The sequence below is a fragment of the Podarcis bocagei genome, assembly GCF_964188305.1.
Source record: "Podarcis bocagei genome assembly, chromosome: 12".
NCBI classification, from domain to species: domain Eukaryota; kingdom Metazoa; phylum Chordata; class Lepidosauria; order Squamata; family Lacertidae; genus Podarcis; species Podarcis bocagei.
The window spans coordinates 51759651-51782476 of record NC_138137.1 but is presented as its reverse complement, the minus strand read 5'-3'; the positions used below and the strand labels follow the sequence as shown (position 1 = coordinate 51782476).

The 22826-nt window shown below is 43.9% G+C and overlaps 1 protein-coding gene across 3 annotated transcripts in view; it reads right to left on the bottom strand.

The window, feature by feature from the left end:
- ACVR2B (activin A receptor type 2B) overlaps positions 1–22826 on the bottom strand; it is a 138159-nt gene that overhangs the window by 7746 nt on the left and 107587 nt on the right. For all 3 annotated transcript variants that reach the window (XR_014000756.1, XM_081163757.1, XM_081163756.1), the window contains exons 5-10: positions 21852–21995; positions 15767–15910; positions 13713–13861; positions 8995–9109; positions 7263–7401; positions 280–410 (exon numbers count right to left, since the gene is read on the bottom strand). Coding sequence is in view for 2 of the 3 variants with exons in the window: in XM_081163757.1 (XP_081019883.1) it covers positions 280–410; positions 7263–7401; positions 8995–9109; positions 13713–13861; positions 15767–15910; positions 21852–21995 (822 nt within the window). In the remaining variant the exon portion in view is untranslated. The remainder of the gene's footprint in view (positions 1–279; positions 411–7262; positions 7402–8994; positions 9110–13712; positions 13862–15766; positions 15911–21851; positions 21996–22826) is intronic.

Here is a 22826-nt window from a genome sequence, read left to right as displayed (position 1 = left end):
TGCTGCGCCACCGCCGTGCGATTTCTGTTCTCATCCTGAAGCAAAGTTCTTAACCCAAGGTACTATTTCTGGGTTAGCGGAGTCTGTAACCTGAAGCGCCTGTAACCTGAAGTGCCTGTAACCCAAGGTACCGCTGTAGAGGGTTTTGTCTTTTTTTTAATGCTGCAAGTCAAAAACTTGTGATTGACTTGAATGGAGCTTCCTGCTCTAAAGCGCGGTACTTTTGGAACCTAGTTGCTAGAGAAAGGATTTAAACAGTATTAATGAGAAAGGACATACAGGGTGTTTAAGCCAGTGATCCTTGAATGCAGGGCGCATCTTCTTGTGAACCACCACTTCCTGTAAGTCCTCGAGTGATGGATGCTGCCCGATCTCCTCTTCGAAAGGCAGCATATATTCATCTACCGGACCTGAGTTGGAATAGGAAGGAGAACATCATTATGTGGCAGAGCTCCTTGGAAGAGACAGAAAGCTCTAATTCAGGGTGACCTATGGCTGTGTACACATTACCAGCTTAAAACAGATAATAACAATAACAATAATAATTTATTATTTATACCCCACCCATCTGGCTGGGTTTCCCCAGCCACTCTGGGCGGCTTCCAATAAAACACTAAAATACAGTAACCTATTAAACATTAAAAGCTTCCCTAAACAGGGCTGCCTTCAGATGTCTTCTAAAAGTTTGGTAGTTATTTTTCTCTTTGACATGTGGTGGGAGGGCGTTCCACAGGGCGGGTGCCACTACCGAGAAGGCCTTCTGCCTGGTTCGCTGTAACTTGGCTTCTCGCAGTGAGGGAACTGCCAGAAGGCCCTCGGCACCGGACCTCAGTGTCTGGCTGAACAATGAGGGTGGAGACGCTCCTTCAGGTATACTGGACTGAGGCCGTTTAGGGCTTTAAAGGTCAGCACCAACACTTTGATTTTTTTTTTTTTTTAATAAATTTTTATTGGTTTTACAGCATTTTTTAAAAAGAACAAACAAACACAAAACAAAACAAACATACAAAATACTTTCAAAGATATTTTCATAAACCTCTTTTCTTGGACTTCCCCATACCCCCCCTCTCTGCATCCCAGTGTCCATATTTGAATTAGCAACTCCCAGTTGTTACTTTCTGATCTCTGTCATCTTAGTCCTCCTTTATTATCTAACCTTGTATCCCTGTATCCTGTTGCTTCTAGCAACCACAACATTTTAACATTCATTAAGTTTGTAGTAGTCCTTAAGATAGCTCTTAAATTTTTTCCATTCTTCTTCCACCATCTCTTTACGTTGGTCACGGATTCTGCCTGTCATCTCAGCCAGTGTCATATAGTCCAACACTTTCATCTGCCATTCTTCCAGAGTAGGTAAATCTTGTGTCTTCCAATACTTTGCGATGAGTATTCTTGCTGCTGTTGTGGCATACATAAAGAAATTTCTATCTTTCTTTGTCACCAATTGGCCGACAATGCCCAAGAGAAAGGCCTCTGGTTTTTTGGGAAATGTACATTTAAGTACCTTTTTCATTTCATTGTAGATCATTTCCCAGAAGACCTTTATCTTCGGGCATGTCCACCAAAGGTGGTAAAAAGTACCTTCAGTCTCTTTACATTTCCAACATTTATTATCGGGCAAATGATAGATTTTTGCCAGCTTGACTGGGGTCATGTACCACCTGTATACCATTTTCATAATGTTTTCCTTTAAGGCATTACATGCCGTAAATTTGATACCGGTGTTCCATAACCATTCCCAGTCATCTGACATAATGTTGTGTCCAACATCCTGCGCCCACTTAATCATAGCAGATTTAACTGTTTCATCCTGTGTGTTCCATTTCAACAGCAAGTTATACATTCTAGATAAATTCTTAGTATTGGGTTCTAGCAATTCGATCTCTAGTTTTGATTTCTCCACTTGGAAACCAATTTTCCTATCCTGTTTAAAAATTTCCATTATTTGGCGATATTGAAACCAATTTTCTACTTTGTGCTTCAATTTCTCCTGACTTTGTAGTTTAACCTTGTCTCCATCCTGTTCTAAAATTTCCCAATACTTCGGCCATCCGACCTCCATATTGAGTTTCTTCACTGCTTTAGCCTCCACTGGTGACACCCATCTAGGGGTTTTATTTTCCAATAAGTCTTTGTATCTTATCCAGACATTAAATAATGCTTTTCTAACAATGTGATTTTTAAAGGTACTGTTAACCTTGTCATACCAAAGATATGCATGCCAACCAAAAGCATTATTGAAGCCTTCCAGATCCAAGATGTCTGTATTCTCGAGGAGCATCCATTCTTTCAGCCAGCAAAACGCTGCTGCCTCATAGTACAATTTTAGGTCCGGCAGGGCAAAACCCCCTCTTTCTTTAGCGTCAGTCAGTATTTTGAATTTAATTCGGGGCTTTTTGCCCTGCCAGACAAATTTCGAAATGTCTTTGTGCCACCTCTTAAAACATTCCATCTTATCAAGAATCTGCAAGGTCTGAAACAAAAATAACATTCTAGGCAATACATTCATTTTAATTACTGCAATTCGGCCTAACATTGACAGTTTCAGATTTGACCATATTTCTAGATCTTTTTTAATCTCTGACCAACATTTTTCATAATTGTCCTTATACAAATTAACATTCTTAGGTGTTAAATAAACCCCTAGGTATTTGACTTTCTTAACCACTGTCAAACCTGTTTCCTCCTGAAACTTCTCCTTTTCCATATCTGTTAGGTTTTTCCCTAAGACTTTAGTTTTTTGCTTATTCAACTTAAATCCAGCCACCTGGCCAAATTGTTGAATTATTTCTAAAACCCTTTTCGTACTAGTGTTTGGCTCTTGCAAAGTCAATACTAGGTCATCTGCATACGCTCTTAACTTGTAGTGTTTAGCTCCGACCTGCACACCTTTGACCTGCTGGTCATTTCTTATCATATTCAGCAACACCTCCAGAACCGAAATGAAAAGTAATGGGGAAATTGGGCACCCCTGCCGAGTTCCTTTTTCTATCTTAAGTTCCTCAGTCACAACATTATTTACAATCAGCTTAGCTTTTTGTTCGGAATATATTGCAGCCATACCATTCTCAAAACCCTGGCCTACCCCCATCCCATGAAGATTCTTCCTCATAAAACTCCAAGAGATATTATCAAAGGCTTTCTCCGCGTCCACAAAGATCAATACTGCTTTAGTGTTTATATTCACCTCCAGCTTTTCCAAAATGTCTATTACATTCCTTACATTGTCCGCTAGGTGTCTTTTAGGGAGAAAGCCTGCTTGGTCTTTATGAATCTTCTCCATCAAAACTCTTTTAAATCTTTTTGCCAAAATGTCTGCAAAAATTTTGTAATCCACATTAAGGAGTGATATCGGGCGGTAGTTCTTGAGTTGGGTCTTTTCAGTCTCTGACTTTGGTATGAGTGAGATATATGCCTCTTTCCACGATTCAGGTGCCCTTTTTCCTTCAAGGATCTCATTACAAACTTCTCTTAATGGTTGAATCAACCATTCCTTCAACGATTTGTAGTATCTAGAAGTCAGTCCATCTGGTCCCGGAGATTTGCCCAATTGCATATTCTGAATGGCAGCCTCTACCTCTTGTTCTGAGATTCTCTGGTTCAAGTCCATCTTACTTTGCTGAGAGATATTTTGTAATCCATATCTTCCAAGGAATTTGTCTATATCTTCTTCATTTTGCGGGCCTTGGGTGTAAAGTTTTTTGAAGTAACTTAGAAAGCAATTTCTAATTTCATTAGGTTTAGATATACTCTTTCCATCAACCTCTAGGCTTGTGACTGTATTTAGTTTCTGCCTTTTCTTCAATTGCCATGCCAAAAGTTTACCGCATTTATTTGCTGATTCAAAAGTCTTTTGTTTCATTTGCTTTATCTTCCATTCAATCTCTTGGTTCATCAATTCCATATATTGAGTTTGATATAACTTAATCTCTCTTAAAATGTCCTGAGACTTTGGTTTTGTTCTTAATTTCCTCTCTCCTTCCTTTATCATTTCCAAGATCTTCTCTTTTTTCTCATTTTGTTTTTTCCTCTTTATTGAATTTTGTTGAATCAAAAATCCTCTCATAACAGCTTTACTTGCGTCCCAGATCACTCTTTTCTCCACGTCAGTCCTCATATTTATTTCAAAATAGTCTTTTAAGGTCTTTTGGGCCTTCGTGAGAATCTCCTTATCTCGAAAGAGGGTGTCATTCATTCTCCATCTAAATTGACCGGTTATTGTGAGTTTCATCTCCATCTTCACGGCGTTATGGTCGGAGCAAGTTTTTGGGCAGATTTCCACTTTCTTAATCTTTGGAGCCAATCCACTAGTAACCCAGATTTGGTCAATTCTGGTCCAGGTCATCATTGCTTGGGAGAAGAAGGTTCCCTCTCTCTCCAGAGGGTTCCTTGTTCTCCAAATGTCTATCAAGTCCATGTTTTCTGTCATTTCGAAAAAAGTCTTGGGGAGTCTCCCTTCTTTAGTGACTGTTAGTCTTTGTGCCTTGTCCATATTAGTGGAGACCACGCCATTCATGTCTCCCATGATTATCATATTATAATCCAGATAGTCCATCAAAGTTTCATGAAGTCCCTTAAAGAAGTCAGATTTGCCTTCATTTGGTGCATAAATTCCAACAACTAAAAGTTTTTCTCCTTGTACTTGTATCTCCACAGCCAGATATCTCCCTTGTTCATCTTTAAATATCATTTTTGGAGCCCATTTCTCCTTCACATATATTACCACTCCCCTCTTCTTAACTTTGTCTGATGAAACAAATTCTTGTCCTAACCTTTTATTTGTGAGTAATCTCCTGTGGGCTCTAGTTATGTGAGTTTCTTGTAAACATATCAAATCCAATTGTTCTCTGTTCAAAATATGAAATACTTGTCTTCTCTTCAAAGGCCCAAGCACCAACACTTTGAATTGTGCTTGGAAATGTACTGGGAGCCAGTGTAGGTCTTTCAGGACCGGTGTTATATGGTCTCGGCGGCAGCTCCCAGTCACCAGTCTGGCTGCCGCATTCTGGATTATTTGTCGTTTCCAGGTCACCTTCAAAGGTAGCCCCACATAGAGTGCATTGCAGTAGTCCAAGCAAGAGATAATTAGAGCTGACTTGTTCACTTTTTCTCAGTTTGGATCAAAGCTGAGGGGTTTTTTTTTGGGGGGGGGGCGGAACCACATCGAAACATAATATTTCCCTAGAAGTAACAGGATAGATACAGGATGAATATGGATTGTGGCTAACAACATGGAAGTGAACTGGATGAAGAGCAAGCTGGAATATGTACACTGCCTAAGTCTCCACAGCAACACCAGAAAGTGGCAAAGATCACAGTTCACACATACATGCAGGTCCCACTATCAGAACTCTAGTTATCCAAGATTTGTTACCCAGATAATTATACCCAAACTTCAGTACATGAATGGCTGGTTCTGATCTCCAAACAGCCATTTAAGCTGGCTTGGTTTCCCCAAACCATAGTTTCAGTATCTACCATTTGTCTGGGCTTGGACAAGTAAATGCATTTAGCAGAAAACTAAAGCAAAAGTTTCCAATCTCATCTTTGTGACCGACCCTGCTGAAAGAGAGGAGGGAAGTGTACTAGCCCAGGACCCACACAGGCTCATTCCCAAAGCACCATATCTCAATGCAGGCACTAGCCCAAAGAGGTGCCTTCCTTCGCTTGGTACAGAACAGACTGTTCCCTTTATGTATTTAGATCCAGAGCTTATTTTTCAGTCATCTAGCACTCCAAGTGCCTTACAGTCAGTAATTAAGGCAAAGGTACAATACCACAAAAGACAATAAAACATATTGAAGGTTAAACCAACCGTTCAAAACAAATATGAAGAAAATAGGTCAATGAACTCAGAAAACTCAAAAGGACCCAGTATGCCTGAACTAACGCTTTCCAACTGATTAAAGAAATATTGTTAATTAATCACGCAAATTTTAGGTGACTGACCAATTAATCTATTCGGTTTGCATGTGAGTAACTCTGGCTTGAGTAAATATAGTAGTATAGGACATAAAAATAGAGGGAGGAAGTATACCATCTGAACTGAAAGCCTAGAATTAAACAGATAAGGAGAAAACAGGCCGTTCTCTAAAAACAACAATTACTTATAATCTCTGGCGGTCCTTAAATCAAGAAAGTTCCTAAATATTGCGTATGCAGGCACAGAGCCCACATGTGTGACTGCACAGCTAGCACAAAGAAAAAATACTTATTATTTCGAGTTTCTAGTGGTCGTTAAATGGACCTTTTGCAGCAGGCAGTACAAAGTTTGCAACCCTTCTGACTACTTCTACATTTCTGGCTCTCAAGAAGGGTGCAATATTGTAAAAGTTCTTGTGTAACCCCAGTACATAACTATATGGAGAAAATGTTATCTGCCATATTGTTGTGCATTCATATGGGAATTTTCTCCGTGATCTGTGGTGGTGGTGGTATTATTATTATTATTATTATTATTATTATTATTATTATTATTATTTACTATTTCTTACTTCGCCAAACCTTTATTAGGCATTACAAGTATAAAGGTAAAGGGACCCCTGACCATTAGGTCCAGTCGCGACCGACTCTGGGGTTGTGGCGCTCATCTCGCTTTACAGGCCGAGGGAGCCGGCGTACAGCTTCCGGGTCATGTGGCCAGAATGACTAAGCTGCTTCTGGCGAACGAGAACAGCGCACGGAAACGCCGTTTACCTTCCCGCCGGAGCGGTTCCTATTTATCTACTTGCACTTTGACGTGCTTTCGAACTGCTAGGTTGGCAGGAGCAGGGACCGAGCAACAGGAGCTCACCCCGTCGTGGGGATTCAAACCGCCGGCCTTCTGATCGGCAAGTCCTAGGCTCTGTGGTTTACCCCACGGCGCCAAACGCATCCCATCCATCCATATATAAAATTTTAAAATATATACAACTAAACAGCCACGTAAAATATATAACAACGAGGATTTTCATTGGGATTTCTTCCCGCTAAATAGTGCCACTCACCACTCTAAGAGATGCTATTGATGAAAACTCAGCCACCCTTGCAGTTACTTCTGGGTTAATGTCGGACAGATAGAATCTGAGATTTACTATTTCATAAAAGTTTATATACCACTTAATTGTTTGGGGGAAACCTTAAAAGCAGTGAGGTGACTAAGGGGGTCCCCACTCTGCTGGCAACATTCCAGTTGGGCAAAGGCGCTCCCAGAATTTCCTGGAAACCAGAGACAGTGGGACTAACCCCAAAGCTGTATACACAGTAGAGATTGTGATACTCACCATCAGCTGCTTTGCACCTGGAGACCAACTCCCACAAGACTAGCCCCATGGCATACATGTCTATTCTGAGGAAGGCATCTCTCTGGAAGTTTATTGCTCCCTCTAACACCTCGGGAGCCATGTATCTTCTTGTTCCCACCTGAGTCAGAAAGAGGAATAGGCCACTGAGACGAAAGGGTGGCAAATACAGAACCCCCATCCTTAAAACTGCGGGGATTTTTCTTCTTTCTTTAATTTAAACCATACTTTCCCGTCTATAAGACGCACCCTGTTTTGCGGGACTCAAATTTCAGGAAATGGGGGGAGGGATCACACAGGGTTGTTGAGCTTTTGGGAGGGGGGCAGGAATTGCTGTAAATCGCTCCCCTGCACGCATCACAAAATCCGCCTCCCATCTGTCCCCTCGCCAGCAGAAGCTGCCAATTGCCCGCCCAACTCCCGCAGCGTCAGCCAATCAACACCACCCACTGACGCAGCAACCAATCACACACACAACCGCCGCTAACAGACGCAGCAGCAACCAATCAAACGTCCACCCTATTCACTACCCATGTATAAGACGACACCAGTTTTTTTGCATGATTTTTCAAGAAAAAAATATAGTCTTATACACGGAAAAGTACGGTAGTCATCATTTGCAGAAGGAGGTGGAGGAGCAAGACTTTCCCATACCCTATGTAGGGCTTCCCTCCCCCTTCCAACTTGAGTCATGAATCTGGTCATAAAGCATTCTCCACATTCAGCACTGCAGGAAATTCGCGGGGGGGGGGCATACCATGTGGGGGTGGGGGTGTGTTTGTGGATGTATCAGTACAAAGCTGAATAGTGGGGCAGCGCTCTCTCCATCTGCACATCCCAAACAAAGAACTGTTGAATAGTTGAAGTGTATCCTGCAACATTGAATGTCAGCTTCTGGTTTGCGCAATTTGCTAGCTGTATTTGGACTGGGCTGATCGCTGGGATGAGCCACTGAGAGCTCTTAGCATCTGCAGCAGAATGAGGCGAAAGAGTGGACCGCGCTACACCAGCCAGTTTCGAATGTTTCGCCATATCAAAGAACGTGCCAGCAAAACAACAAACACGTCGCAGAGAAAGGTCCCAGGGTAACCCACTCACTGCTGTGCCTAGTATTCTCCTTGCGGGGAGATGGATTCTTCAATATAATATATAAACACACAAACACATCTTTTTTGTGATTGTATTCACTGCTACTGAGCGCTATCACCACTATTTCCTTTGCGGATCATGGCAGTCGTTTGGTGTTGGCACCCACGGCACTTTTGTCAAGATGTGAGAACTGGCATCTCTCTCTCTTTTGATCAAAAACCTCCCCCCCTTCCCCCGATCTTCAGGTGAATAAATAATTTTTAAAAATAAAAGAATTGGAAGCATTCAAAAAATTGAAGCTTCAGTGGTTGACTAAAGTGGCAAGAAGCCCATTCTGCCAATTCAGGACTTTGAAACCTGATTCTGCTGCAGACGTAGTTCAGGGACTCTGCTGGACAGCACAGATGGATTCTGTGAACAATGATGTGATCGCATGGAAATGTAGTTTTCCCAACAGGCAAGCCATAGTAAAGGTGATGACTAAGTGCGCCCATTAATCTGACAATTACTACGTCTTGTCCCTAAAAATGGTATAATTTCTTGTCCCGAGGAAATGCTGCTGTATGCACTGAGAAGTGTTGCTAAGGGAGGTAAGCAGACACTTTTGCCAAGCCGCAGGCGTTACCTGTCCGTGGGTGTCTCCTGGAGGTTTCCCAGGTTCAAACCGTACAGCCAACCCAAAGTCTGCTAGCACGGCTGTCAAGTCATTCTTCAGCAATACGTTTTTGCTCTTGAAGTCCCTGCAAGGGGGTGGGGACAGAGGAGGGAATTAAGGTCACAGATACCATCGCTCTGAAATAGGCAGTTCCAGGTGAATATGCCTATGTGAGTTCTGCTATGGATGTAAGCATGAGAAGTGGGTTTGATCTTGTTTTTCATGAACGGAAAGACCAGCAAGTAAAATAAGGCCAACCTGGAGACCAGCTCGTCCTACACCACCACAGAGGGGCTGCCCAGTTGGTATAGGACACACACACCCCAACACGGCCTTTTCGGTGGTGGCTCCCCAGAGGTGGAATGCCCTGTCTCAGAGTTGCATCCATCTCCATTATCAACCTTCAGGAGGAATTTGAAACCATTCCTGTTTATCCAAGGATTTGGCGACTGAATAATTATGTTCCAGGCAACCATAAGATTGTTGGATGGAAGTGTGTCTTTGACTGCTTTAAGACTAACTGTTTTCAGATGTTTTTAATTGTAACTTTTTAAAAATAAAAATCTGTTTTGGAACGTTTGCTTTGTTTTTGTATTATATGTTACATCTGTTTGCCGCTCTGGGCACTTTCAAGAGGAAAGGAGGGATGGAAATTCAATAAATAAGCAAAAACACAATAAGTTTCTAAAACCCATTGCTGTTTTCATCTAGACTTCTCAGCCAGGCCTTTTCTGGAGAGCTGTGTTAGGTTCTGGAACCGTAGCTGTTGCCCTGGCTCCCTCACTTTTTGTCCTTACTTACCCTGTAAGTTCAAAAGCCCTGGCTATTAAGTCATTCCTGAACTTTCTAACATTTTCAGAGTGGGTTAAGAAGAAAAAGGGATGTGGGTGAATATAATTAAATTACAGACCTTAGGCAGCAGATGGCAAGCCCATGTGTGTTTGGCATTATAATTCTCCTGCCATCAATTCAATTCACTGTGGTAACCCTGCTGTCGGACCGCGGGACAACAGCGGGGCCCAGCGACATAATTAATGAGGGCAGAGACAATTGTTTTCTGAAATCTCCTGTCAGAATACGTTACGGAGAGAGACACCGCAGCAGAGAAAGGAGGAGAGTTCAGTGAGTTCCCAGGGCACAGAATGCCCTGCAGGGGAACGGCATCCTCTCGCGATTCTCTATTCTTCTGAGAGAGAGGTCTTCCTCACATCCTAAACACTGGAGGTATGATACAACTGGCATCAAAGATTCCAGTGGCCCAGATGGAGGAAAAAGATGTGGCTGAACCGCTGCTGAGCACTGAAATTGGCGAGCAATATTTTGACAGAATGTTATTTACTCTACTTGTAACAGGGGCAGCCAATGTGTTGTCTTCTGCATCAACAGCGTGGTCAAGAAAGATGGGTACAGTGGTACCTCGGGTTACATACGCTTCAGGTTACAGACTCCGCTAACCCAGAAATAGTACCTTGGGTTAAGAACTTTGCTTCAGGTTGAGAACAGAAATTGTGCTCTGGCGGAGCAGCAGCAGCAGGAGGCCCCATTAGCTAAAGTGGTGCTGCAGGTTAAGAACAGTTTCAGGTTACGAATGGACCTCCGGAACAAATTAAGTACTTAACCCGAGGTACCACTGTATTGTGGTCTAACAACATCAGGAGATTGTGGTGTTTTTTATTTTATTTTATTTTATTATTATTATTATCATCATCATCATCATCATCATCATCATCTCAGGGCTGTTCACAACATAAAATGAATGGGCCTAATTAAGTCATGTGCATTCATTTCAAAGGTCTTTCCTGAGTGAAGCTTCAGCTGAATGTCTCGCCTATTTTAAGAAACTAAAACGGATGAAACTTCTGGTGCGAAAGAGCCACTGACGACGGCAATCGATGCTTCTCTTTTATTTGTTTAGGATTAAACAAAGCAACTTTTGTTTAATACTAGGACAAAACGCGGAACTTTAGCGGAAGGAAGGAAGAACGCCCCAGTATAGATTCAAAGAGGGGGCAGCTGCTTATGAAAACGGAAACCTCCTCCTGCACAGCAGGGGTTGGACTAGATGACCCTGGGATTCCCCCCCCCAACGCTACAATTCTATGAAATCAGATTCTGTTCTCTTGCTGGCAATTTAAGTGTGTGCAATAAAGTGCCGTCAGGGGGCAGTGCAGCACTTAGAAAGCTAGGACAATAGTTTCCAGACTTGTTCCCTTCAATCCTTTCTGCGTGGACATTATCCCTATGTATCTGCCATGCAAACACTGCCATGCTGCAGAGAATTCTAGGCATGCGTGCACCCCCAAATGTGTGCACACAACGCCACGAACCATATCAACTGACAGGGCACCTTAGAGAGCCCCCCAACGCTCCCTTTGCACAGGCAGGCTGGCAATGGTACAGAAGGCCTCGTCCACAGAGCTCCTCTGGCATTGCAGGTACCCTAACAGAGGAACCTCTGAGAGGCTTCCACTCAGTCTGAAAGCCTCTGAGCTGAGGCCGTGCCAAACGGCGCTGGCGCTGATTTGGATTTTCAAAGGGGGAGCCGTGTCAAGGCTGCTGCAGTGGCCCTGAAAGGAAGACTTGAGGCTCCTGAATGTTATTGCGGCATAAGCTTCCGTGGTCCAGATTCTACACAATCTGCGGGGAAACCCTGGAGACTGAATGTGGGCCCTCCACGCCTCATTATCTGGCCCTCAAAACTCTCCCCCCAGGCCACCCTCCTCGCTGGCCCAATTTGGCACCCCAAGTATCTTTGCCTGGCTGGATTGGACCATGAGCTCATAATGCCTCTGGGTGGAAGATAGAGGGGGCATGTAGGAACTAGACCATTGACCCGAGCTAAAATTTGCGTTTGCTTTTCTGCCTCCTTTTGCCTATAGCCCTGCCCAAGGTTGGGATGTGGCCCTTGGAAGCTTGCCCAGAAGGTAATTTGGCCCTTGGAGTGAAAAAGATCCCCCATCCCTGACCGTTAACAACTGATGAAATAGATTCTTGGGCGCAAAAGCTCTTATGCCTTATCCCAACGACTGGACGGCCCCACATTGGCTACTCCTCAGCGGTGTGTGTGTCAGGAGTTCAGCCTACACTCGAGTAGGACCCTGACAGAGACACATGCCCGACAGGCATGTTCTCTCCCTCCTGGGCGTTCGTTCGGAAGCTTCAAAAGCTTTCTTCAGCCCGAACATCACAGCGAGTGCCAACAGACACCGGCACACTTAGGGATCCGCAGAGTTTGCACAACATGCGTAACATACCTTAGCAACTCAGCATTTTGGCTAATCTACTTTATTTACATATAAACACACACGGAGCACTGTAACATGGCTCCCTCTCTCTCTAGCATGAGATAGCAAAGAGAAAAAGAACAAAGGACAATAGTCCCACTTCACGAAACACAATAACACAAACGTCCTGTTTCCGTCACTTCCCACTCTGTGGAGTCAAAACACATACCGTCATGTGAAAGACAACAATCCCATGACTGCAATCATGGAGCAGGAATTCTCTGTGTGTGTGTGTGTGTGTGTGTGTGTGTGTGTGTGTGTGCGACCATCTCTCTGCCTAACTCACCTCACAGGGCTGTTGTGAGGATAAGATGAGATACCTCCATTTTATCCTGAGCTCCTTGCAGGAAGGAGTTGAAACACAATCAGTAAACAAACGCACATTTTGAATCCTTGCCGCACACCCGTATCATTCCCCTCTCTCTCGTCCGCTATGCCTACGGCTTTCTTTCACTGAGCTTGGATAGCACACCTAGCTGGGTTTACACTTATGTAAGCAAAATGAGGCCACCCTGGTCACACACCGAGAGTTGTGTCTCTTTTCTTTGTGCTGTAGGTCACAGGCCTTGCTAGATAGAAGTGCTTCTCTCTATTTCTTCTTCCTTCGTGCCTCCCCAACACACACAACTCTCTCTCCCTCTCCTTCTCTGCTTCAGAACTGAGAGCGGCTCCTTCCCACACAAACAAGTTAATAGGACTTGAGCGAAATGTCTTCATTGACCTGACAATGTATTATGAGGGCACGCTCCTTATATAAAGCACCGCATAACACTGTCCTGGTGCCCGAGGTTAATAACGACAGCAACAAAAACAGGCTCCACGTTTTGCTAAGAGACAGAAACTTGTTCGAAGTAGGGGAAAGAACTTGAACCAGGGTCTTCTTGAATCCAAAGACAACTCTCTATTCACCGGCACTACAATGACTCATTTATTCCCTCTGCGGCTTTAAATTGGCAGGCGGCGGGGAGGGCTGCGTTTGTTAGATGGCAACCCATTCTCTTCCCATTGCTCTCCCTCTCCCAGAACATCTTCCATCATTGCAGTTCATGAAACGGGCACAATGCTATACCTACCATTGCTTGGTCCCGAGGAGCATAACCTGGTAGGCAAATTTGTATAAATCAGTCTTTCCCAACCTGGTGCCCTCCAGCAAAAAAACAATAATGGGGTGTGTGTGTTAAAAATGGTACAGCCATGTTGGTTGGGACTGATGGGAGCTGTATTAAAAACTAGCAAGGGGGCATGAGATTGAGGAAGAAGGCTCCCCTTCAGACTGGTGTTCTACTGCAGGTGAGGTGGTTGCTGAACACAACTGAAACAGGGGACCTTCTGTATACAAAGTACACACCCTTGGATTTGTGGCACAATTGCCTATATTAAAAACAAAAACAAAACCCCACGTACCTGTGTGCTATAGCAGGTTTATGTCCTTCTCCTTTACACCAAGGGACATCTTCGTGCAGGTACGAGAGTCCGCGAGCCATGGTTTCTGCTATATGGCAGAGTTCGTTCCAGCTGACAATGTTCCCTTTCAGGTAGTCAGTCAAAGAGCCCTGGAAGAATCAGAACATGATGTGTAGCAAGGATTCCCTTCCCTATCCTCACCCTGGCTGCTCAAAAGACCCTTATTGCAGCTAGATATAGTTATGAGGGGCATTCAGTTCACAATAGTTATTTATTTAAACAATTTGCCATTATTCAGAGACAATGGAGTGTGCCTCCGGGGGTCTGGAGAATCACAGCGCCTGCTGTGGCTGCAGAAACCGGCAACTGCTACTTCCCATGTGTTGTTGTTGTTGTTTTGCTGCGTTAGCAGCATCAAAGTGACCTCTCTGGGGTGCAAGTCTGGGCAGGATGTATAGAGGTCCTGGGCTGCCCAGGTGACAAGACCCCCTACTTGGCCTCTTAAAAAATGTATAATATTGCTTAGCTACAATAGTCACTATAGTAGTTTGCAAGAATACAATACCAAACAAAAAGTCAAAACTATAAAATCAATCTTAAATGCCAGCTGGAATAAAAAAGAGTCTTTAGTAGGTGCTGGAAATTCAGTAGGGAAGAGGGCTATCTGATGGCCGTGCATTCAAGCCATGGGGAGCCACTAACAAGAACCCTTAACTTGGTCCAGTAACCTATGGGCAGCTCATGCAGACTTCTGGGCATTGGAGTTGTGTGCTGGCAATAGTCTGTCCCCATCAATGGTCTAGTCACAGCCGCTTTGCACCAACTGGAACCTCTGGGCCAAGCTCAGGGGGAGCTCCACAGAGGCTGCATTTCAATCACAGGCATAATCCTGACCAAGTAAAGTGCTTTAAGGCTGCAATCCAGTGTACATTTACCTGGGGGTTGTCCCACTGAACACAGTGGGAGTTACACCTGAGTAAAACAGGTATATGATAATGAGTTGCAAGTAGTGTTCCTTTCAACGGGAGAGCTAAAGATAGGCTTCAGTTTCCCCTCTGGAATAAAACGGATTTAAAGCTGCTTAACTTTTGGCTGCATGGCACCAAATTGTCTGAAAAGCCCCTATTGATTTCCAGCTTCTGCGGAAAGAACTCGGCAAGTTTCTCGAACCTTAGGTCGCACCCTGAGCAGAAAAATCCTCTCTCTTTTTTCTCTAAAAGCAGAGGTGTTTTCATTTTGGACATAAGAAGCCCACAAAAAACAATACCCTCTGGGCTAAGCAGCCTTAACTGTGGCAAAATTGCAGAACCTGATGACGTCTGTATAAGAACGGCAAGGGAGCCCCGCTGTGGTTCCCACCTGCGATGTTGTGGCTGATGTGTACATACCACGTTCCACCCGTACAGAGAAGCAGCCACACCCCTGGTCCCATAAACTCATTTCCAGTGCCACCTACCCTACCCTATAAAAAGCATTAATCAGAAAGGGGGGGGGAGGGGGCTGCATGATCCACCAAGGAACATAGTAATGCAATGAAATTCAATACAGTAACCCTCAGTTTCACATTTATTCAAAGTACACTTAAAACTATTTAGTTTAATTAATTCTACAAAAGTGATGAACCTAAATCAGGTGACACCAGATTTTCAAAGTCTGATGGCCGTTTCCACCTCCAGCAGTCCCCATTCTGCCCCCTTGCTTCTTAATTCTCCTCTAGGTAATCCCACCGTCTCTCAGGAGGTGGAAGCACTGATAAAGAGGGTCTTTGAATGAATTGGTGAATAAATAAAGGAAGTAGGATCTGACACTAAACTCCTTCCCCACTGTTTATCCCATCTCTTTCCCTTCTCTTAGTTTTCCCTGCTTCTGGGAGGGTGAGTGGGCTTTTAAAACCTGCCTCATCTCTTGGCTTCCCCTACAAGGGGAAGGGGTTTGTGTGTGTGTGTGTGTGTGTGTGTGTGTGTGTGTGTGTGTGTGTAGAGTTGCTTCCCCTTCAGTTTGCTTCAGGTCTTCCTGCAGCTATCGAGATGACAACACAGTCACACATCTGTTACCTTGTCATGGTAAGCTGTGATCAGCCACAGCTCTGCCTCCAAGTTTGTTCCTCGCTTCTCTGCTGCAATGAACTGCAAAAGGTTTTCGTGCTTCATGCCTGGGGTGTTGAAAATCTCCCTCTCGCTCTGCCAGGATTGTTTATCCTGTGGGTAGGGCAGGGGAAAAGAAAGATAAATGCTTGGAGAGAGGTGCCGTATGGAATGGGGAATCCTATAAAAATGGGCATTCGTGAAGCTACGTGGCTGCAAATGTTGTACAAAAATCCCACTCATCACAGAACTCTAGGAGCATTTGCACAAGGGCTCTTAAGAAGTGGCTTGTCAGTGGTTGATTTCAACAGCAAAATATGATCCATACACCCCTCAGCCAAACATCGGATTGCACCCGTGCATATTCACCGGACATGCTGCCAGTCTTTGTCAACAGCATTGGAGCCAAATGGAGAGTCTGACCTAGTATATGGCAGCTTAATGCTTTGCAATGGGAAGAGACTTACATTGCTTTCTTGCGGGTAGGATAATTTCCCCAGGAGAAGAATTTTAAAACTTGTTTGTTGCCACACTATTCCAATTCAGTCGCTTCTCCATGTCTCCATTTAAGCTTGATGGGCATAACTTTCTAGTGTCAACCTTAACTGATGCTTCCCCCTTTGCAGTTTTTTTGAACAATGCAACTAAAATTACATTGGTACAAAAAACTAAGAGAGGGGAAACTGCACATGTGTTTGCACATAACACAAAGCCATGGTTTGTTTTACATGCAAACGAATAAGCTGTGACTCCAAAGCTTGTCTTATTTTCCAGCTGCTCTTAGAGCCTTCTGCCTCTGTGGCCTTGCAAGTATCTGGGATGGGGTTAAGAAAGGTTGCTGAGTTCTGACCAAACCAGAGTTAAAAGTTAAACAAGCCATTGTTCATGAGCCAAGAACAAACCTTGACTTCAGATTGTGGTTTGTTGATAGAAAAGAAATCATGATTAGGCTGGAGGGGTCGGTTCAGATAGCCAAACAAACCTTGACTTTGGTTGAACACACCACGACTTAGCTTTATGTGCAAACCATGCCATTGTACATCACCCAGAATACCTTCTTTGGCAAAACGCACACACAAGTTCTATTAAATAATGCAACTATTCCTACAAAACTCCAGCTGGAGAAATTTTGCAGTTTCACTTAACTAGGAAACATAGAGTTTTAAAATGAAAGTTCTGTTATCCAACATTTCCCACCTATCCGTTGTGTCAAAGAGAAAGGAAGAGAACCAAGGAACTGTTAAATAAAGCTTGGCTAAAGGTTTTCAAAAGCTACACAGAAAAGCACAAGAAGTAGATAGACATTAACCAGATTTAAACCTTTTGTGTGTAATCTTAACAGTTACAGCTTTCTAATCTGGATTAGGGCAGGATATCCAACTAGTTAGCCAGAGCTGGCTTGGAACAGATGACATTAAAATCTTCTTTAAATCCACGATGGCAAACAAATTGTGGAGGATTAAAAAGAATAAGGGACAGTGTTTAAAGATTTCTCAGACTATAGCTAAACTACAGACTTAAGAACTGGTTCAACAATCATTCCCTCAGTCATGGGGATCCTTAGGAAATTTACTTTTGTGGGGAAAGAGAAGTAGGGTTCACTGGTAGAGAATCCTCAGCATCTTCATCCTGCTTTCAAAATTATTTGGGGAACATCTCAGGGGATTAAACTGGTGGAACAGAAAGTATGGATAGGCCTGCAGCCAACTTGTAGATATGCTTCTCTGTTCCATAATTCTAGACATGATAACTCTGAAAGCACAGCTGAAAATTGTGCACCAAGGCAACTTAAGCAAGCATCTAAAACCTGTATAAAGGTAAAGGGACCCCTGACCATTAAACCCAGTCGCGGACAACTCGGGTTGTGGCGCTCATCTCGCTTTACTGGCTGAGGGAGCCAGCGTTTGTCCGTAGACAGCTTCCGGGTCATGTGGCCAGCATGACTAAGCAGCTTCTGGCGAACCAGAGCAGCGCATGGAAACGCCGTTTACTTCCCCATCAAAATGGTACCTATTTATCTACTTGCACTTTGATGTGCTTTCGAACTGCTAGGTTGGCAGAAACTGGGAATGAGCAACGGGAGCTCATCCCGTTGTGGGGATTCGAACCGCCGACCTTCTGATCGGCAAGCCCTAGGCTCAGTGGTTTAGACCACAGAGCCACCCATAACCTGTATACAGACCCATAAATCCCCTTCCACACCTCTCTCCTCGTTAATATGGTTTTACTCCAATCAGTGCTGGGCAAACAATGTATTGACTTCTTCGACATCACCAAATCTGGCAATGGTGCACACAATCAAATTCTGGATTAGGAGTGCTTCCAGTGCTGCGTAAACAGAGTTCCACCTGTGCGAAAGGATTTTCTCTGATTCTTTCTGCCTGCCCCCACCAGATCCACTCTGGGCATTTCCCCAAACTTCTGGATCAGACTTTGAGGGGCATGGGGTGGGGCTACAGGAGGAGGTTCTGTTGCACAATCAGAAGTTTGTTGCATGAGCAGAAAGTAGCTTTGCATGCAACTCTTTTAAGACTTGGGTGCCCACAAACTGTAGGCGTCCTTTGCACAAGTGGGAAAACAAACTAATAAGCCACAGCTAACCAGTGTTTCCTGTGACATTCAACCTTGGAACTATGGTTAAGGGCTTCTAAGCAAGCCAGGATTTGTAAGATTACTCTAAACTGTCTCGTTCAGAAGCTGTGAATCGGAGTTTCCTGATTCACACATCGCCAAGCTAAGGCCGACTGCAGTTTTCTGACTTATGAGGGAGGAGCAAAAGGGCACCAACCACTCAGCACCATGTATTTTCTCTACAGTGCCAACGTGGCACACTGTTCTGTCCTGTTTCCAGAACAGAAAAGAAGTGCGGACATTTCAGAGGCGTGCCCGTTTAGAAAAAAACCAAAAAGAAACAACCAAGAAAACATTGTTAATTATGCAGAAGGTAAGTGCTGTTCGTAGATAAATGAGTCACTGATTTTCTAGGTACAAACAGCAATTTAAAACAGGCTATTTGCTTTCAGCCCTGGGCTAAAGCTTTAATACACAAAGTGGGTGTGGGGGTGCTTGTGGGGGTGGAATGCTTAGAGGTCTCCCAAAGCTGTTTTTTTTTTAAACAGGGCCATCTCTGCTAATCACAAAACACTTGATTAGCTCAGATTTATAATGGAACCACAGTGGAGATGATACGCCACTTTTGCAACTAACCATTGCGCAGATGGTTTTTTAAAAGGTAATGGCAAGCACAGGAGGTTCCCACTCAGCCTGTGATCGCTCTTTGCATGGGTAGAAAATCCCCCTTTGGCATAAATGCAAGTAGCAAGCATTGGTGTGTGTGTGTGTTTCGTGCAAAGCTTCCATGACACACCACCTCACCTGCCAGGGTCTCTATCTGAACTGGGGGAAGAGGGGAGGGCAGTTGCTATTTACTTCTTAAAACCCCATTCACACAACTGCTTACTGAAAGAATGGTGCCTTGTCTAGTTTGGCTCTGCCACGAGATCCGCTCCGAGGTCTTTTGGGTGCTGCAGAGCAAGGTTCTTTCATATCACTAGCGAAACAGAAATATGTAACATCTGAACTCAAGCGAAAGTGCCCTGCAGATGTCTGTGTGTGGTTATCAGCCCAGCTCATAAACAGCAAGCCCTGCGGGAGGTGGAGGTTGCTAACGAGATAAATGAGGTGGGAGCCCTTGAACTTTTGTGTCCCGCGAGGGTGCCCAATGCCGCCCCCTTTCTCGCAGCAGATAGCCAACCTGAAGGCCCAAGAATTCAAGGAGTTCTACATTTGCTTATGGGGTAGACCTCCCAGCTCCAAGGGCACCCCATCTTCTATGCACCTTAGCCATTTTCTTACTGATTTAAATCTATGTAGCTCAAGGAGGATGGCATTTAATAGACACTGCATTACGTAGCAACAGAGAATCCTGAGTTTTACCCAAATCAGACCCATATATACCGTATTTTTTACTCTATAAGATGAAGCACCTAGTTTTTGGAGGAGGAAAACAAGAAAAAAAATATATTCTGAATCTCAGAAGCCAGAACAACAAGAGGGATCGCTGCGCAACGAAAGCAGCAATCCCTCTTGCTGTTCTGGCTTCTGGGATAGCTGCGCAGCCTGCATTCGCTCCATAAGATGCACACACATTTCCCCTTACTTTTTAGGAGGGAAAAAGTGAGTCTTATAGAGCAAAAAATATGGTAATAAAAAATAAACTGGCAACTTGCTGCTGGCACCAGCCAGATTCCTATAGTTTCCACACCTACGTGCTGGTCAGTTTCCACATTTTCTCACAAAGTGTTCTGTATGCAGCCTGCATGTAAGAGACCATGTAAGAGACCTGTGGTCTGGTCTCACTGACCAATCCACCCACATAACTTAGCAAAAAGAACACTAGATGTTGGGAAGGGGGGAGCATTCCCCACTGTAGTCCTTCGTTCAGGCGCTCCATGGTGTCTCTGCAGATTTGTGGTTGAAGACGGGAGATGACACATCCAATGCGTTATATTCTTCCTATTGATTTTTAATTGCATCTTTTATTGCATCTTTCATTTCTTGTATTGCATTTTACTACGCTGGAATTTGAATGGTACGAAACACAATACATAAGAAATAAAAGAAGCAATAAAAATATAATTTAAAACCATACAGCATCTAGCTGCAATACAGGCGGAAAAACCACCAAATGGTTCACTAAGACCCTCAGTGATTTTCAAGCGGCCCAAAGGGCGAAAGTTCAGGAACCACTGACATTGTGGGGATTTCATATCCCAATATCTTTTTAATGTGACTTTTGATTCTCCACCAACCCACAGTGCTTTTATATTGTGTGTCTCCATTATAATTGCTCGTGGCAGCGTACAATGCAAAATAAACCCAGAGTACATTGGGGACAACCATACCAAAGTGTGGCGCTGATAGCACCAAGGTTGCAAGTTTGATCTCTGTATGGGATAGCTGAATATTCCTGAAATTGCAGTGGGCTGGACTGGATGATTGCAGGGGGCTGGACTACATTGCCACTGTATTCTGCTCTGGTCAGACCTCACCTGGAGTACTGTGTCCAGTTCTGGACACCACAGTTCAAGAAGGACACTGACAAACTGGAACGTGTCCAGAGGAGAGCAACCAAAATGGTCAAAGGCCTGGAAACGATGCCTTATGAGGAACGGCTAAGGGAGCTGGGCATGTTTAGCCTGGAGAAGAGGAGGTTAAGGGGTGATATGATAGCCATGTTCAAATATATAAAAGGATGTCACATAGAGGAGGGAGAAAGGTTGTTTTCTGCTGCTCCAGAGAAGCGGACACAGAGCAATGGATCCAAACTACAAGAAAGAAGATTCCACCTAAACATTAGGAAGAACTTCCTGACAGTAAGAGCTGTTCGACAGTGGAATTTGCTGCCAAGGAGTGTGGTGGAGTCTCCTCCTTTGGAGGTCTTTAAGCAGAGGCTTGACAACCATATGTCAGGAGTGCTCTGATGGTGTTTCCTGCTTGGCAGGGGGTTGGACTCGATGGCCCTTGTGGTCTCTTCCAACTCTATGATTCTATGATCCTCAGGGTCCCTTCTAACTCCAATGAGCCTATGATCTACGGTCTGTGATCTATGGTCTACAGCAAGAAACAAAGAAGCAGCAAACCAACCCAAAGGAGAAGGAATACGAGACTCGTAGAAAGTCTGGGCCTCCATATGGTGTTGGACTACAATTCCCATCATGCCCTGGCCATTGGGCCATGTGGCTGGAGCTGATGGGAATTGAATAAAAATAGCATCTGGGGAGCCACTTGGCTTGAAGTTTGAAGCTTGAAGTTTGAAACAGCCCATATGGTCTCCAGGTGTGCCAGTATTTCTGACCCTACAAATGGTCGCTCAATTAAAAATGAGGCTCCGGTTAAAAATCAGTTATCAACAAGAGGCGGGCATTGCAGGGGGGTGACCCTCGTGGTCCCTTCCAACTCTACAATCCAATGATAATATCTTTGGACTCCCTTCTCCAAGCAGCCATTGGGAAGGAAGTAATTCTGAATGGCAGGTACAGTCCTGGCCACTCACCTGTATGGGGAAGATTTTGACTGCCACGTAGTCATTCATCAGCTGAGCTTTCCAGACGCAGCCAAAGCGGCCCCTAGCCTTGATCTCCAACAGCTGCAAGGGTTTAAGTCCAACCAACGGAGAAGGGGGCGGCAGACCCGGGTCCTGAAAACAAGATGTGGGAGATGATATAGATAGACAAGTTGGAAGTTGGGGACATTTTTGCTTCAGGTATGACCAAATGTGGGTGTGAGCTCTATCGTGCCTTTTCCCTAACCCAATAATGCTAGAAAAATGCAACCTGTGCTGCTGTTAGAAGTAGTACGACTCATGCAACACGTTGGCGACTAATATACACACAATAATTATACATTCTTTATCCATCTTCTGAGAAAAATACAAAACCTTGTGCAAAGCCACAGAAACTTGCAAACTACCCAGTCTAAGATGAACTTACAATGTCTGATTTCAATAGATTTTTCAAATGCTTAACTCAGTCTTTTGTTTTCTTTATCTTTTTAGGCAAGTTCATGAAGATACCAACAAAAGATAAGTTCGGTGTTGTTCACAATACCGAGAGAGGCTAGTGAAGTTGTACTTGGACTGCCAGGGCAAAACAGGTGCAAAACTCCTGTCTACAACTTCATTAACATCCATCTGCAACTTCACTACCGTCTCTTGGTATTGTGAAATACACCAAACTTACCTTTTGTTGGTATCTTCATGAACTTGCCTAAAAAAAATAAAACAAAAGACTGAGTTAAACATTTGAAAAATCTATTGAAATCAGACATTGTAAGTTCATCTTAGACCGGGTAGTTTGCAAGTTTCTGTGGCTTTGCACAAGGTTTTGTATTTTTCTCAGAAGATTGATAAAGAATGTATAATTATTTTGGTAATTATTGTGTGTATACTATTCCCTAATCCAGGCTGGTTGAGGTACAGCACGAACTAATGAACTAATGCTGGCTTGCCAGATGCCTCCCCCAGGATAAA